At 33.0% G+C, this 17665-nt stretch overlaps 1 protein-coding gene across 3 annotated transcripts in view; it reads right to left on the reverse strand.

The window, feature by feature from the left end:
• Window positions 1-17665, reverse strand: part of LOC105201709 — a 107687-nt gene that overhangs the window by 21825 nt on the left and 68197 nt on the right. For all 3 annotated transcript variants that reach the window (XM_039457697.1, XM_011169853.3, XM_011169855.3), the window contains exons 2-3: window positions 11763-12082; window positions 8017-8234 (exon numbers count right to left, since the gene is read on the reverse strand). In XM_039457697.1, coding sequence (XP_039313631.1) covers window positions 8017-8234; window positions 11763-12081 — 537 coding nt within the window. In that variant the 5' untranslated portion in view covers window position 12082. The remainder of the gene's footprint in view (window positions 1-8016; window positions 8235-11762; window positions 12083-17665) is intronic.

Genomic DNA, 17665 nt, shown 5'->3' on the forward strand with positions numbered 1-17665 from the left:
TTTAGTCCAATGTTTCTCCGCAAATTTCAATCTTATTTTTTTTAACTAATTAGTAGACAAATTGAAAGACATGCTACAAGAATATTCGGAGAAAAGTTTACATTTCAACAAAAAAACGCAGCGATTTATAGTGAAATCCTATTTTAAAGCTAATAATATTCCACTGTTGGAATGGCCAGCACGTTCTCCGGATATAAGCATAATAGAAAACTTGTGGGTAGATCTTGGTAGAGCTGTTTATGCTAAAGGAAAACATTTTAATAGCATGAAGGAATTATTTTATTAGAATGGGGAAAAATTAATCAAAGTCGAATTAAAAAACTTTATAAATTAATACCAAAGCAAATAATTTTAATTATACAAAGTCTAGAGGTTCTACGAAATATTAAATCAGTTTTTCTTGGTAAATATCAACAGATAGTGATTATTTAAAATACTGCGCTATTAATTTGTCGCGTCAATTTTCAAGAATTCTTTTATTTTACAGATGAAATGAATACTGTATTATGACATATATATTTTCGTATATATGTTGTAGAAATTGACATACAATATCTATGTATACGTAAAATAATACTTTTATAATTTATAAAATAATAATTAATAAAAACATTGGGTGCGCTATTTTTTTATCGCAAACTGTATGTATTTTTAAATTCGTAATCTTTTGCAAGTCACAGAGAAGTCTCTTTAGATCTGGGTCACATATAGAGACCATTGAGCTCAATATAATATCTGGAGTACTCCTTTGAGGAGTGGGAGGAGAAGGGGTGTCCCAATTTCTAAACAGAGACAGTCATGCAGAACTGATACTGCAGTTTTTGTCAGGGATTGATTGATTGGTAGTTCAATGATCACGTAATCCGACTTTAGCGTAGGGCGGGGTAGGCTAGTTTTGCATAATGAAGACACCAATATATGTATATTTGTCCTTTTCTTCATCCGCTTTTTTATTTAGTTTAGTATTTATATTAAAGAAGGCGCGCCTCTAGAAGGTGTGCTCTAGTAAATATTGAACTCAATAATAGGTACCGATGGTTCCACCCATTCTCATTACTACTACTACTACCAGTTGGTCTAAAACACCACAGCGTGTTCGCTTACATTAACCTTTTGTCGTCTCCGCGTACCTAACAGATTAACTGAATGTCGCGTTGCGTCACCGCATATTGCTCACAAGCAATTTAACATATTGTACAAGAAAGATGTACAACATGAGTACGTCGTTTGAAAATTTTGAGGATATTTTATAGATGAAACTATTACTGATTCGGAAGATTCAAAGTACATATGTGAATCAGAACGTTCAATAGAACCACAAACAGAATCGAATGCAGAATTGGATAAATAATTCTTTGAGTTTAGAAATATAAATAGTTAACAATAATTTGTAAACTTTAACGAGTAATGATCATAAAATTTACAATAGTTTATTTAGAAGAATGAAACAGATTTCTCCTTATTGTTATCTCACATCGTCATTGCAACATCATGGTGACGTTTCTTGCTATAGAGGTGTGGAAATAAACAAAATAGAAACCAATGAGTAGAATTCAATTAAATTTTAAAAAATAATATTAATATAATTAAATTGCAAAATTCTTTTTTTTAAATATAATTAAAATACTTAACAGTTAACAATAAATTTTTATATTATTTATTTATTATTTAACTTTACTTTTAAAATTATACAGCGTTGTCGAAAATTGTAGTTATTTTGTTATAATGTTATATAAAATTATAGTTATATTATTTTATTATTTTATAAATTTTATTGTATCTTTTATTTTAAGATTGTTCTTCACATACATGTATCAGTAAAAAAAACTCTTTGTTTTAAAGTGAAGCAGCACAAAGGTCGACGCAGAAAACACAATGTTGTTATTCGTTTGTCAGATGTAAAACCGACTGGTAAAAATGTAAAATCTATTTTAGATGTTTGGCAACTTCTTTTTCCTGACAATATTTAAAAAAAGAGAGTTTTTTATACAAATGCATATATTGAAAAAAGAAGATCTTTCAAAAAAAAAAACGTGATGCAAAATACACGACGATTATTGAAATTAAAGGGCTTATTGGACTTTTGTATCTTGCCGATATTATGTGATCTTCACACAAAAATTTGAAGATATTTACGCCAACGTAACTGGATACGATATTCTTAGAGCAATTATGTACAAAAGAATACGATTTTTATTTAAATGTATTAGATTTGATAATATACACGTGTGTGATAGACATGAAAAAAAACTTCTTGAAAAATTAGCACTTATTTGAGAAATATTTGAGAATTTTATTGTCAACTGTAAAATTTGTTATAAAAATTGGTGAGTATGCAACAATCGATAGGACGGTAGATATGTAGTTTCAGGGAAAAATGTTCGTTTCGTCAATATATAAAAACAAAACCTGCAAAATATGGCATCAAAATTTTTGCTTTTACGGATGCTCAAACATTTTATACAGTTAATCTCGAAATATATGTAGGTATACAGCCGGTTAGTCCATATAAAGTCAGTAATTGTCCTCTTGATATTGTCAAACGTTTAGTTCAACCTTTCTCTGGAATTGTATATTACAATAGGTAATTCGTTCTCTTCTATTTCTCTAACTGAAACGCTTTTAAAAGGCATTAATTTCATAATAGTGGTTCCATAATACTATAGAAAGAAAAAAAACAAAAAAGAAATACCGCTTTCTTTTGTTACTTCTAAAGGAAGAGAATTATATTCAAGCAAATTTGGATTTTCCGAAAATATGACACTGGTTTCGTATGTTTCCACAAGAAATAACACAATTTTACTTTTTATCTACAATGTGTTAGGATAATGCTTTGAATGACGATGATCCTAAAACGAAGCCACAAATTATTGACTTCTATAATTTTCCAAAAGGAAATGTTGACGTTGTCGATAAAATGAAAAGTATTCAGTTTCAAGATAAAATAATAGATGGTTAATAACAATTTTTTTTTTCGATATTGAATATAGGTGAAATCAATACCCAAATAGTGTATCAGGCTAAAAACAATAAATGTAAAAATAACACAATGTTTATTTTTAAAGCAGTTTGGAATGGAATTAATGAAACAGTATTTAAAAAATCGATTAAAAAGTTGTACTTATCAAGAACATTGAGACAGAGTATTTCAAAATTTTTTTAAAAATCATTAGTTGTAACACGGAAAAGTAATGTACAGGGAAAATATATATTTTGCATATCTATAAAAAATCGGAAAACAAAACAACAATGTCAAATATGTAATTTTTATATTTGTAATAAGTATACATTTATGTCCTGAATGTAAAGATTTGCCAGAAGAAGTGGAATTATCCGATAAATTATCCGATATTGATAAGTTGAATGCAAAACTATAATCGTAATCATTTATGATATTCGAATAATAATGAAAAAAAATTTCTGAAGATTTTTTTTAAGTTTCTTAATTAAAAAAAGAAAAAATGTTGTTATATTTTTATAAATTAAAAATATAACTTTTGTTATTTCAAAGCTCTTATTTTACTAACATAAATTTTAAAAAATATAATTTTTTTTATTACGTTATCGCGTATTAATGTAATCTGTCTTCGCTTCGCGTGTCACTTGGCGCAAGACAAGACTGCGCCTCTTGATTAATTATTTTAATAAATAAGATAGATTTAAAATAAAAATATGTTAACCTTCTATTTATTAATACATATTTTATTAACTTAACATACATGCACAAGTACATGTATATATTAAATTTAATAAATTTATTTAAAACAATAGATGTAAAAAGAAAAAAAGCATAAAATAGAAAAAAGAAAAGATAGATAAAACAATATAATAAAATTATTACCAGTAATTATGATGTTACTTTGTTTTAAATTGATTAATAAAAAATATTATTCTTTACAAAAAACCTTATCATACATAAACAAGCCTTCTTTATTTTTAATAATTTATTCTAATTAATATTATTAATATTATTCTAATTTTATTAACTAGTTTCAATTTATTTAATTTATACAATAAATAATAATTCGCACTGCAAAACTTTAATGTTTTTACATTGACGAAATAGCAGTCTAATTATTCAATGCGTTAATTAAGTAAGGAAGATGCTTTCAATACGGGTTATTAATAGGATTACTAATTGCTATAATTCATCAAGCAAGACTTCATTAGTTAATATATTATTATATTATATTTGTCAGTCCAGTATTAATTGACTTAATTCTCATTTTGTTATATTTGTTTTTGCATTCAATATTTATGCAATCACGATGGAAGTAGATCAACAAATAAGTAAAGTCAAAATGTGATTTTGTTACACATATGTTATAATATTTAGAGTTAACACATTAACATTAGAAGGACCGGATTTAACGACTCCCCTAGAAGTACCGTAAGAGCCTATTTGGCTCCAAATACATTTTTGCGTAAATAATAAATAGAAAAAACTAAACGTATAGATATTTATGTATAATGTTTTAATATCAATGATATCACTAATTTATCGTTTAAATTTTATCGAAATTTTAGTCGAAAATGTGTAACTGCGTAAAAAATGTACTACGCTTTTGACAAAATATCGTAATACATATGTATAAGTATGTGTACATACATGTACATATGTATATTCCTTCATGTTTAATGATAGTTTTTACTAGTTTCGGTATCTTTGCCATTAATTTTGTTATTATTTCTTTTTGTTATTATTTATTGTAAATTAAACAGACAAAATAATTAAGGATCGAAAAAAGTGTCTAAAAACTTTGTGTGATTTTAGGGCTATATAATAAACACTTTCTTCTCTTTGCTCATTTTTTTCGTAAACTCTTTAGTTTCAAAGTTAAAAAATATTTTATTAAAAAATGAATCTTGATACGAGAAATTCGATATTATTGCTAAAAACTGTCGTATCAATATATTTCAAAAATCATTTTCTCAGAAAGCCTATTTTAAAATACTTTTATATTAAATTTTGTCCGGTAATGTTTTATCAAACTGCGGCGCTTCAAAATATTGCAAAAAATATCAATTTTCAATTGTATGTAATTTAAGAATAAAATATCGTAGAAACAAAATTCAAATAGATTTTAAAAATATCACTGTTTAAATGTATGTAATTTAAGAACAAAATGTCATAGAAACAAAATTCAAACACAGATTTAAAACCTTGTCTTTGCTTTTTAAAATGCGTGGTTAAAAACTTTTCGATTTTTTTCTGTTTTTTTTATTTTTTATTTAACTTTTCGTGAGATGCGAGAAAATTGCAAGTGTTTCCAAACTTTTGGCCAACACTGTATGTATAAATTTGTTTTTTAAGCAAACAAATAAATAGGTACACGTGAAGATATTCATTTATCTATTTAAATTTATAAAACTTGCAAATAAAGTCGTAAAATATATGCGAATATAACATGAAATATAAAGAAGCTAAATTGGCTCTAACGGTCCTTTTAGGTACACAATAAACAATTAAATAAAAAGTTAATTGTAATGTATAATAATATATTTTAATGTATAATAATATATTTTAATTAAAATAATGAGAATACGACCAACGTTAGTCAAATCCACGCGCCTACGCACTTACGTGACCTATCGTGTATAGAGTGAATATTTTCTTTATACCTGTAAATTTTTTTTTCTTTATTTTTAATTAATTCTTGTTTACATTCAAGAGGTTTCATGAATTTTGAAAAAATTAAACTTTAAATAATTTTGAGCTAAAATGCGAGGAATGTCGCTATCCTATTTGCACATTGAACATTATAAACAATATTCAAAAATGTTTCTTGTAATTAGTTTTGTAACAATATTTTAACAATAAAATACATTATTTAACATGTAAATTCAATGTACTTCCAATTCATACATATTAAAATCATTTTAATATCATTTTTAAATTACTGAAAAACTATTTCGACAGTTGACATTTTCACTTTTTTTGTTAATAGTTTGCAATGTGTGCACTTGGAGATAGAAATATTTTTTCCTTAAATCATTTTGCGTTTTAAAATTATACATTTTTAAACGAAAACTTTATTTCTCTGATTTTGGTTATAATTTGTTGTAGCACAAATTGTATACGAACCGTTTTAAATGAACGTACAAGTGCATTCTAAATATACATGTAAAAATCGTTGAAGAAAATTTTTATACTTGAAATAAATATTGAAATTTTAACGCGAACGACCGAAACGTGTACGCAGAAGATATTTAAAAATAACATGCAAACAGAGGAATAAGAATATCGAAATATAGAAATAAATGCACGTTAAATACATTCGCAAGCATAAAATCGCATTTTCTTGAAAACTGTGCAATCAATTATACAAGTGCGTTCTATATTTTCAATTCGTTCTTTCCTCGCTCGCGATTGTGAAGCACTTTGCTGAACACGCCGTCGCGTTGTCATGTTTATAATTATTGTTCATTTTTTTTTAAATAAAAACTGTACTTTCTCAATCTTGTAAAAAGCTTGGTAACCGCAATTCTCCTGCCGTTTCAGGTTTCAAGATCTCCTCGTCGTCTCGAACAATACGGTCGCGAGTTCTACCCGCCAGTCGTATGGTCGCTCACATCGGGCTAATTAGTATTATAATTACTAATAACGCGTTTGACGGACCACAAAAGGCCAATTTGCGATAGCGACAATCGCGCGCGATCGATCCAGTCGATCCAGTCTGGACGCGCCCTCCTCCGATTATCGATCTTCGGGACGCTTCGGGGAAGGTGGCTGATTGTCAGATCGTTACCAATTTCCTCGTCATCTGTTCGTCACGGAATTGCGCAGCGGAATACAAATCGAGTGACGGGCGGCAGTCCTGCAAGAGCGCTATCGCGTACCCGCAGTACGTACGGAGCGATAATTCGTTTCGATAACTCGAGATATTATGCGATTGAATAAGCGGCTTTATCGGGCGGAACCGGCTGAAGCGTACCGGTGTATCGTCGTTGATATACGTTGCCTGCGTCGCGACCGGACTCCGTTATATCGCGGCGCGCGCGAGCGCGCACCACGAGTGTATCCACGACTGCGGGAATTAATATTCCGGTTATGTACCGTTTAAAGGGCGCGCGGGAGACGATGACAATTTGTAACTATTGTCCGAACGGCTGTTATTGCTTTACGAGCGTTGTGCTCTTACAAATTGACCGAATGCCGATTGTGGCCATTGCAGAATATTGACCGCTGCTGTCGGGAGCTGCTGTCCACCCGTATTATACCGCACTGGAACTTGATTGTGCAAACGGTAACGGTGCGCGCAATATCTTCCTTGAAATAACAGCTCGTAGGAAAGGAGCTTTATAGGAAAGTAATAATATAGAATTATTTATTAAGCTAGTTCCCCGTAGTAGAGATACATGTGGTTGATGTTGTTACGCTCCACTCGCGCGGCACCACAACCCGACGACCGGAAGCAGAGCTAAGGGTTTCTTAAACGTTCACGAGCGCGAGTTTGTGAGTCGAGCGTTATACGCTGACGGATCTGTTGTGGGCAGGACCAACGACCGGGAGAGGTCGATTGACGAGACGATCGCTCGCGTAGTATATAGATACTTTATTTAGGTCAGGAAATTCAATTTCTGTTATTTGGTACACGTGACCGTGTGGAATTTCATACAGAGCAAAAAATACGGTAAATGGTTTTAATTAAAATAAACAGCCTTACAGTTAGCACGGATTAATGTTTGAAATGTTTAAATTTTAATTTACAAAGATGCTACATCATTACGGCGTTATTATTACATTAAACTTAAATTGGGATATAATAAATTCAACAGTCGCTTTGCGCATTATGTACGTACGCGTGTTTAATTTCTCGAAAATTAGCTCGGATATCACAATCCGGGAATTATTACAAAATGATTTACTATCAAATTTAGTTCCCGGGCTGGGCGATGTGGGAAATGTAGCAATTATCATTAGAGAAGCGCTTGCCTTATTTACTTCACATTACGGCGTAAAAGCGTAGAAAGAGATCGACATGTAAATGGTTAATGAACTGCGGCGAGTCTCACCTGCCACGTTTTTGCAATCGCCACGTCGTACGTCGGCGGCGGCGACGTCATAGACGGAATGCCGGAGTAAAGGGGCTGCGATCTGCTCTGCGAATTCGGTCGACTCGTTCCGATCGTTTCGTTGACGCTCGCACTCGGCGTGTCCGGTATGGTGGCGTATAGCACTTCCGGTATGGTGTTCTCACGAATCCCTCCGCCGAGGATACTCGAGCCCGAATCTACGAAGTGTCGAAACAATATAATGCCACGTACTTTCTATCTTCTTTCCTATCCTTAGCGAACTTTCATGCTCCACACATTACATATGCACCTTTTCATTTGACTACGCACTTGAAACATTTGCGTTAACCTTAAATCCCAAATGGGAACTGAATACTGATGAGATACTAGCTCAGTACTAAATTTTAGTGCTGAGTATCATGTTACTCAGAGCATGTTACTCAGAGACTCATAGAGGAAGCATCGATAAAAAGAATGGATTGAGTATCATTGCACTGCCTTTCTCAATATTAGCAAAAGTTGGCATAGCTTGTAGACTGAGAAATACTACATAGTAGGTCTTTTGTGCTTTTCGCTAGCTTCTCATTCGTAAATTTTCTCCCATTTCGTCTTGAAAGAAGGCATATTCATAAATGAAAAGCTAGTAAAAGAGAAAAAAAGGCCTATATAATACCTTTCACTATACCAGCCAGATCTGCCCGCGTGATGCTCAATCCATTCCTTATTTATATCGATGAGAGGAAGAGTAATGGCAAACAGGTCACGTGACACAATCTTCTCTGATTGATCCTAGGGATGAAAGCTCCAAAGGAGCTTACGGTTTCAGGAATAGGTTAGAGATGTGTCGTAGTTCGTCACGTTACGACAATTAGGTCTCTGTAAGTGATACATTATTAACCTTGGAAGTATATATCTTCTCCATTCCAAGGTTAATAATATATATGTAACGCGTAACGTGCTGAACTACGACACGTCTCTAATCTATTCCTGCATTCGTAAAGCTGTTACGGAGCTTTCATCCCTGCGACAGATCAGAGAAGGCCGAGTCACGTAAACAGTTTGCCACTCTCTTCCTATGAGGCTGTCTAAGTGCCTAAGTACTTATCGAATCCGTGGATGATAGAAATGGACCGAGATTTACAGTACTATTACAGTATAGGATTACAGTCTCTCTCTTTCCTTTTCTTTCTTTCTCTCTCTTTCTGTCTTTCTCAATAGTAGCAAAAATCGATATCGATTCTCTATATGATAACGATACCAATCCTGGCAAAAATTGCAAGCTTCTTGAAGCGTTATACAAGCGTCATACAAGTGCTATACAAATATTTTACGCTTCCTTACGTTTCAATGTTCCAATCTTAAAAAGTTTGATTACGCTTTTATCACTCTTTTCATATGCTTTCTATGTTCCAATCTCCGCTTTACACTTGCTTTACGCTATATTTTGTCAGCATGTCGATATTAGTTCTTAATACTATAACAGCAATAATGTACCGAAAATCGATATTTACTCTTAACGTTGCAATGATTTTTTAGTGAGGAGAACCTGGAAGCTTGTTCTAACCCGAGAGAGAAGCTGTCGTACCTAACGCGCGATTGCATTAATTATAATGCATGGTATTTTTCTTTTACGGGAATTAATTTAATCGCGCATCCCTTTGTCAACGATATTCTGTACTACTTTGCGCTAAAAAATAATCTTTTATCAGTATAGACACGAAAATCTATCGACAGTGTACTGATCTTGTTTCACTATTCAATACCAATTTACATACTGGATCAGTATCATAACATTGTTATTTTAAAGCTAGTCCAGTACAGAACCATTAAATGTGAAATATGAAACCCACTTTTCAGTACAAAATCGGTACCTCGCCAGTATCCAATATTGATTTAATGTATTCTATTCCCACTTGGAATATACGAGTATCTCATGTTCACCCAAATTCTTGTATTAATTTAACATAAGAATATGTTAGAAAGTAACACAAATGTCATATGAAAAATTATTAGCATAAAAAGTGTAACATTTTAATATAATTTTGGAAATAAATTGTGGAAATATATCTCTTCAGTAATATTAATATTTACAGTATGTTAATACGTACATTTTATTCATTTATCTTATATTTACGTTTCAAAACTATATTATTTTTATATTATTTGTTTATTCACTCATAAATTGTGTTATTTTAACCTTTATTAGCCAACGTGGGATCATTTGCATTTGAGAAAATTTCTCGCATTGCGTACGTCGGTACAGTACGTGCTATATGTGCTTCTACCCCGCCTAAAAAAACTTTGTTGGTAGGGGAATATGGTGCCGCAGTAGGCCTTTAAATTGCTGTTATTTTAATAGTTATGTCGGTGTGAAAAATTCACAGTGCACGACTGACTCCAGTTTGGCTAGTAAAGGTGCTAAAATTGGTAGTAAATAATTTTCTATTTTTTATAATATTTCTTTTTATCAATATATTTGCACAATATTTGTAGCCTTTAATTTTTTTATTAATAAAATTTGATTTGATCTTTATGTTATAAAAATATTGCTTTACATGTATATACAATATATATACAATATAGTTTAACAAAATATATAAATATAAAGATATAATTTTTACTTTTCAACACTAAATTCGTATTAAAATTCATTAAACTTACAAAACTAAAACTATATTTATTTAAAATCTTATATTATCCGCTAATTTTATATAATAAAAATAAGCATTTTTTATGTTACAAAATTAACATTAAATTGTGGATCGAAACCAATGGATAAAAAACATTTTTTTATAAAAATATGATCCTTTAGCTATAATTCCTTTTCTGCATCAGCTCTCTCTGATAATTTTTAAGAAAGTTATGATTTTTCAAAAATTACCCTATTTATCATAACTTTGCTCACATATTTGCCAAATTATATAGTTTTATCAATTATTATTGCTATTTCACTTTTTAATCGTATACTAGAAGGTTAAAACTAAATGAAATTTTGGTTGGCAACCATCTCATTACGGTGTACCCTTTAATAGAAGTGTAAAACGCGAGCGACCCCATGTTGGTTAGTGAGAAACAAAAAATTATGTTGGTTAGTAAGTGTTAATAATAATAAATATTTTGTGTGAATTGAATACATTTTAAAATACTACACCATATTACGTTAAAATCATTGCTCAGGTATATTAAAAAATGTACGTAAAAATTTTAAAAGTCAATTTTAATACAAAATGTTGTTTTACTGTGTGCTATGAAAAAAATCTACTCTAGAATATAATAAATATTCTAGAACAATGTCCAGCACGATTTGCAACTTTTGTCTTTTCACTTTAAAATTCAATACAATTGCGACACAAAAGCTTTAAATAAAACTTTACAAGAAGAATTATATAAATTGTTAGATGAACATTAAAATAATAATAAAAAGTATAATTACATTATTAATTACATTATTTATTTAAAAATAAAAATAAAAATTATTTGAAAGGAAAAAAAAATTTAATGACTGCTCGATACGATTCATATATGTATATGATACCACCACTCTCTTGAGACAAAGCATCATAAACTTTAGTTACGCGCGCTGTAGGCAAGTTGTTGCTCCCGCGTGACCGTAAAGAGTAGAATAATGGACGTCGAATCGGAAATTTGCATGAAAGTTGCAAATCGTGCCGACCACTGTTCAAGCATAAATTCTTTTGACATTATAACAATGTTAATGAAACCCGTTTTAATGCGAACTAACTGACCGATGTAAGTGTAATGCGACTCGGCTCTCTCGGCGCTTCGAGTTCTCCGCGAGTGAGTGAGCCGCTTCTCATGCTTGCTGTTCTTCACCGTGGATCTCGTAGGCTCCGTTACCGTGCTACTGCTTCCGATCTCACTTGGCGTACGAGTCTTCGGTACCCGCCCATCATCGTGTTGCTTCCGCGAGCTTTTGCCTTCCGACCTGTTGCCCCTTGTCTTGGGCAGGAGGATGGTCAGCTTACCCAGAAGCTCTACCGAGCTACTCCGTGACTTTGGCAGATCCACGACTACGCCACAGGCACACACGTTCTCGTTAGGCATCCTGAAACAATCCAGACAGCGCTTCAAACATTTATTCTTACGAAGAGTGAGAATTAGTGAGATTAGAGTATTGTGGATTAGACATGATGAAATAAACTGCAATTCGGCATTAGTTATTCTTCAAAAAGATATCTTACAGAGATTTAAGGTCACTGCACCAATTAATAAATAAATAAAAAGAATTTAATATAAATGCTATTTCAAGTAAAAAATGATTTTAATTAAATCTTTATAAACATTAGATCTAAAAAGTGTATCAATTAATTTACAATTTATTTTAAAGTTTTATTATTTTAAACGATTTTTTTTACCGGTTATTTACTATAGTAATAGTTCAGCTGGTGCACAACAATCTTGTAATTAAAATCGCGCAAGAATAATATTTCACGACAAGAGTGTGCGTCAGAACAAAATTTATGAGGTGTACCTCGTAAAATATTCACTTTTTGCGCAGCACTGCAAGGGATTGATTTATATTAAAAAATTATACGGTTTCATAAATAACATAAGTCACTGACGACTTAACGACGTCAAGATTTGTAATACGGCCTCTCTCACAATCCGTTACAGCTGGCGCGTACTACGCTCTGCCAAACAACGTTATCGACCTCGTGCGCCGAGCGCCATTATTAACGACCCTATAATGGCCCTTAATTGGAATCACTTCGTAACGTTTATTCGCAATAGCGTCCCGCTCAACGTCGGTTCTCGCGTGACAAACGCGATTACCCGAGCTCGGGACGTATTCGTCGGTGAAAAAAAGAGCGTGGCGAAACTTTTAACTGGCCCATCTATGCGCGAGACTCGTTTAACAAATTGGATTGCAGAAAATTCTGGCGGGGGCGGCCCCTTGATTCATATGTTATACATAGGGAAGAGAGAGAGTCAGCTGTACAGACAAGATTATCGCGCGTAAACATATAAGAGAAATTCAGCATTAGCTATATATATTTGTCTCGGCAAAACGGTGCGACAAACAAAACACGAGGGAGTCTGTCCTTTTTTTCGTGCAGGTCGGTTTGTTGACAGTCATGTGGAGCTTTCCAGCAAGAAATACAAATCGACACGGGGGTTATTCTGTCTTTGTCTCATATTAAATATCAAACAAAGACAGAATGACTCCTGTGTCAATTTGTGTCTCTTGCTGGAAAGTTTCCATAGTTGACAGTAAAACAAGAGACAAATAGCTCGTATTTTGTCTCTCTCATCGTTCCTCCAAACTCAAGCAAAGTAGTAGAAAATATAGCATGTATAAGATATATCTTGGACCGCGGCATTTGTAGTTAATTTTTATTTCAAGATCATCTTAAGTAATGCCTTAAGATGCTAATACGGCTCTTTGATTGGTTGACGACCTTAAGTTGGTAGCACAAAATTTTGGTGCAATATTGAAAAATAATGTAAATCTAATATTATATATTGGGTGTGAATTGATTTTAATATTGGTCCAATATCAAAAGGTGAACATCTGCTCGTATTTAGTCAATATTGGAGTTGCAATATCGGTTCAATGTTGTTATATATTGGTTGTGTATTGGTTTCATTTATAACCAATATTCGCGGTAGATTGGGAAATCTTGGCCAATGCATTTTCAATGTAAATGCAATATCGTGCAATTATTGACCCGTAACATTGGTAGCAAATTAACGTTTCTTTTATAACCAATATTTGTATTAGATTGGAAAATATTGGCCAATGCACTCCCACCATAACCAATGTTTCGTCAATGTAAACAATTATATAAACATACGGTTGTAAAATTATGAAGGTAATAATAGTGGTACATGTATTGTACAGCACTTTACAACCACTTATAACCACGCAATTGGAGAATGGGCTTTACATGTCTATGAATTATTGTACGCCGAAAAAGGAAGAAGTAATTAAGAATTTAAAATCTCGCAATTGGTAATTTTAACACGGTCTCGTTATTGCACGCGAAAGAATCGAAGAAACGTACTTGACACATTCCGTATGCGCATTTACTTGGATCATTCCGTGTGCGGAATCTACAATATCTAATTCGAACTTTTCGAAATCATCGATCTGTCAAATTTCAGGATGAGAACGTGAGTGGAGGCTATTGACTATTCCTCAAGAGAGTGAGAAATAGGCAGAAAAAGGAAAAGATAGAAAGAGAGAAAGATTAAAGTCACCCTTTTTACTTGACTTTCACCGAAGGAAGAAGAGAAGCAGGATAGTCCCTTAATTCTCAAGAAAATCTTATTCCCCGCACACATTTGGAGAGTCACTTCTTAGAGAACGAAGTCAGGCCAGAGTTCGCGTCGAATCGCGAGCACAATCCCGTTTTATATCGTCGAAATGAACAATACCTCTTCTCATCGGATTTCGTCCTCTCGAGCACTCTTATCCTCTCAAGATTAAAAGGACCGTCGCCTTTATTACCCTTCCGCTATTTCTCCCCTAAACCACTTTCAACGGAGTACTCGATTTAATCCTCGTACTTTCACACCAGACCATCAACGGTGTAGCTCTATAGAGATCAAATAAAATATTTTATAACATACTCCACAGCCCATTAATAACACAGGCAAACAAAAAAAGTGTCATGTTCGAGAGACTACACCAATGTATCTCTGTGTATTTTGACGCCCTGAAAACGAATATGACTTCAGAATTGCTCCATTAAATCAGGATTTTTTTTACCGGGCTGAATAGTGTAATTTTAAAGAATATTTGGCAATTTTTTGAGTGTTAAAAATATTCTGATCTAATGGAGCAATTCTGAGGTCATATTCGGTTTCAGGACGTCAAAATACACAGGGATACATAGGTGTAGTCTCTCGGACATGACACTTGTTTTGTGTGTCTGTGTAATTATATCGGATGACTTATATAAATTTGATGAAAAATAAAAAAGTGCAAAAGTATTACAAAGATTGCAATGGAAGGAGGAACAAAGCTGAGTCATTTGGGGTTGACAATGATCTTATCCCAGCAAACACCAAGTTACATGTAATACAAAGTTAGTTGTATAATTTCCACTCAACAATGTAACTGTTATATTATGGACGCGTTATGTAACAGTTACATTGTTGAGTGGAAAATTATAACTATAACAAACATTTGTATTACATGTTACTTGGTGGGATTAGTGTTATTTTGCATAATACGACAGGCCGCAGGTGGACACGACGTGATAATAGACTCGCTTTGACATCTGAGGCGCATGCAAACATCCCGAGAATGCGTTCGCGCCTGCCAAAGTGACGCCCTGAGATAATTTCGGTTCTCGCCCGGTCTGGACCGGCCCGGGACGGGAAGGTCGGGAGGGACGGGTACGGAGCCAAGGCAGGGGAATCGCTACATGGAAATTGAATTACGTGCCCTGCTGCGAAATGAGCTGCCAGGGACCTTGGTTAGTTTCGACGACAAACTGCTCGCTACAGTACGCAGACCTGTCCATTACTCATCCCGCCGGTGAGACCCACCACGGAACTTCTTCCGTGCCTGACTTTAGACATATACCCAGAGCTCGTTCCCCAAAGGTACCGCTCACTTGCCAGGACAACTTTTTAGGATAAACCAAGAATATAGTGTGTGTGTGTGTGTGTGTGTGTGTGTGTGTGTCGCTCACTTGCCAGGACAACTTTTTAGGATAAACCAAGAATATAGTGTGTGTGTGTGTGTGTTCGCTCATGTGAGATCAATTCAGTTTTAACAAACGGATCAAGTGATTGATAGTTTGTTAAAGTATAAGCAAAGTATATGAGCGCGTCTCTTTAGCGTGCGAGTAAAAGTTTCATTCATACCGATAAAGTCTGCGACACTTTCAAGCGCACAATACGACGCACCGCCACTTTATTGCGAATCGCGTGGGCAATTCCGTGAGGAGGTATTTTCTCGTGGCGTATGATAAACGTTGCGTTATTGGTCTTACGACTGAGAAATGTACGGGCGTCCCTCATTTTTCTTTAGATATATGTGTGAGAATAAAAAGTTTGCATGTAAATATGTTATATTGAAAAAGTAGAGGGTAATTCCCAATAGGCATACATCCAAAATTGGGAAGTAATTCGCATTACTTGTAATGCCGTTACAGTTACTTCTTTTGCTATTTTTTACATTTTAATTTTGTAACATAATTTCTTTAGGTGTGTGCGTGTGTATGTATGTGTTTATTTAAGTTTCAATCTTTAATTAGCATTTATAATTTGTTTTTTTTTAAGGGGATCCTAAAGTTGTTTAGTTTTTATTGATAGAACATAATTTTTTCCAGCATATACAAAGTGAGTTTTCTCATAAAATTTACCCTGAAAATTATAGTAATCGTAGAACAACGTCGTGTTTCGAAGAATATTATATAAATTTCTGTGATTTATTAACTATCTATTACATGTTTTATATTTTATAGTTTATTTATTATTACTAAACTATATATATATAAAATTTTCAATGATTGCAAATCATATTTAACAATTTATAAATCTTTATTGTTTTAAGTAGAATAAATACTGTAAGTAGCATTAAACATATATTATATAATGTATTATATATTTACAATTCAGCATGATATTTTCAATCTGATTAGTCGCTCATGCAACATGATAATTTTATCATGCAGCATGGTAAATTGACCGGTATGCTGTTTATAGCATATATAGATAATAAATAATATTATATATGTATATCGATAAAGAGGAAATGGCGTAATACGTAAGGTAGGAGACAGGTAGAGCGAGCTAAACTGAATAGAAAAGTTTTGCACCATTTTGCGATTGTCACAATAGCTAATGAGAAATTCATTTATGAAGATTTGCGAATCAGGATGCGTTCGCGCGATTCGGCAACAAGAGGGAGCCCAGCATTTCTTGGCGCGCAGCAAGGCAGTGGGAGGAGCGCTCTATAAACAACAATGGCTATGCACAAACGGCACATTGCTGGTAACAGAGTGCTCCTCCCACTGTCTCGAAGCGCACCTAACAACCATGAACACTAGAAGTTCTCTGGTAGCAAAAACACGCAGACGCGCTCCAATTCATAAGTCTTTGTAAATTAATTTCGCGTTAATTATTACAAAAATTGCAATGATACAGGACTTTTCTGTTTAATTTTGTTTTATCTACTCAGGAATGTTATATTATCAGATAATTTGTATATAATATTAAGTACATAATCATATAAAGATTTTCGTATAATTATTGTACATTTATTTATATCATTTTATAAAAAAATTTTGTCTCGAAGTGTAAAAATATGGAAATAAAAAATATCAAGATAATTTATAAGATTTAAATTAAATATTTCACAAACATATTTATTTATGAAATAAACTACATTTTCAAATATAAGTTCTTAAAAAATATTTACAAATGCAAAAATAAAACTATACTGGCGCGCGCGCGCGCGCACGCACACACACGCACGCACGCATTCACACGCACACGCGCACGCACGCGCGCACGCACGCACGCACGCACGTATGTGTGTGTGTGAAAACATTTATTTAGTACATATTAATTAAAACAAAATTGATGAATTATTTTCAAACTGACCAAGACGTTCAAGCGGTATTGTGTTACACTATTTTTATAGTTTAAATAAAATAGAAAAAATGTAATT

Source organism: Solenopsis invicta, chromosome 15 (genome assembly GCF_016802725.1).
Source record: "Solenopsis invicta isolate M01_SB chromosome 15, UNIL_Sinv_3.0, whole genome shotgun sequence".
Classification (NCBI taxonomy): Eukaryota; Metazoa; Arthropoda; class Insecta; order Hymenoptera; family Formicidae; genus Solenopsis; species Solenopsis invicta.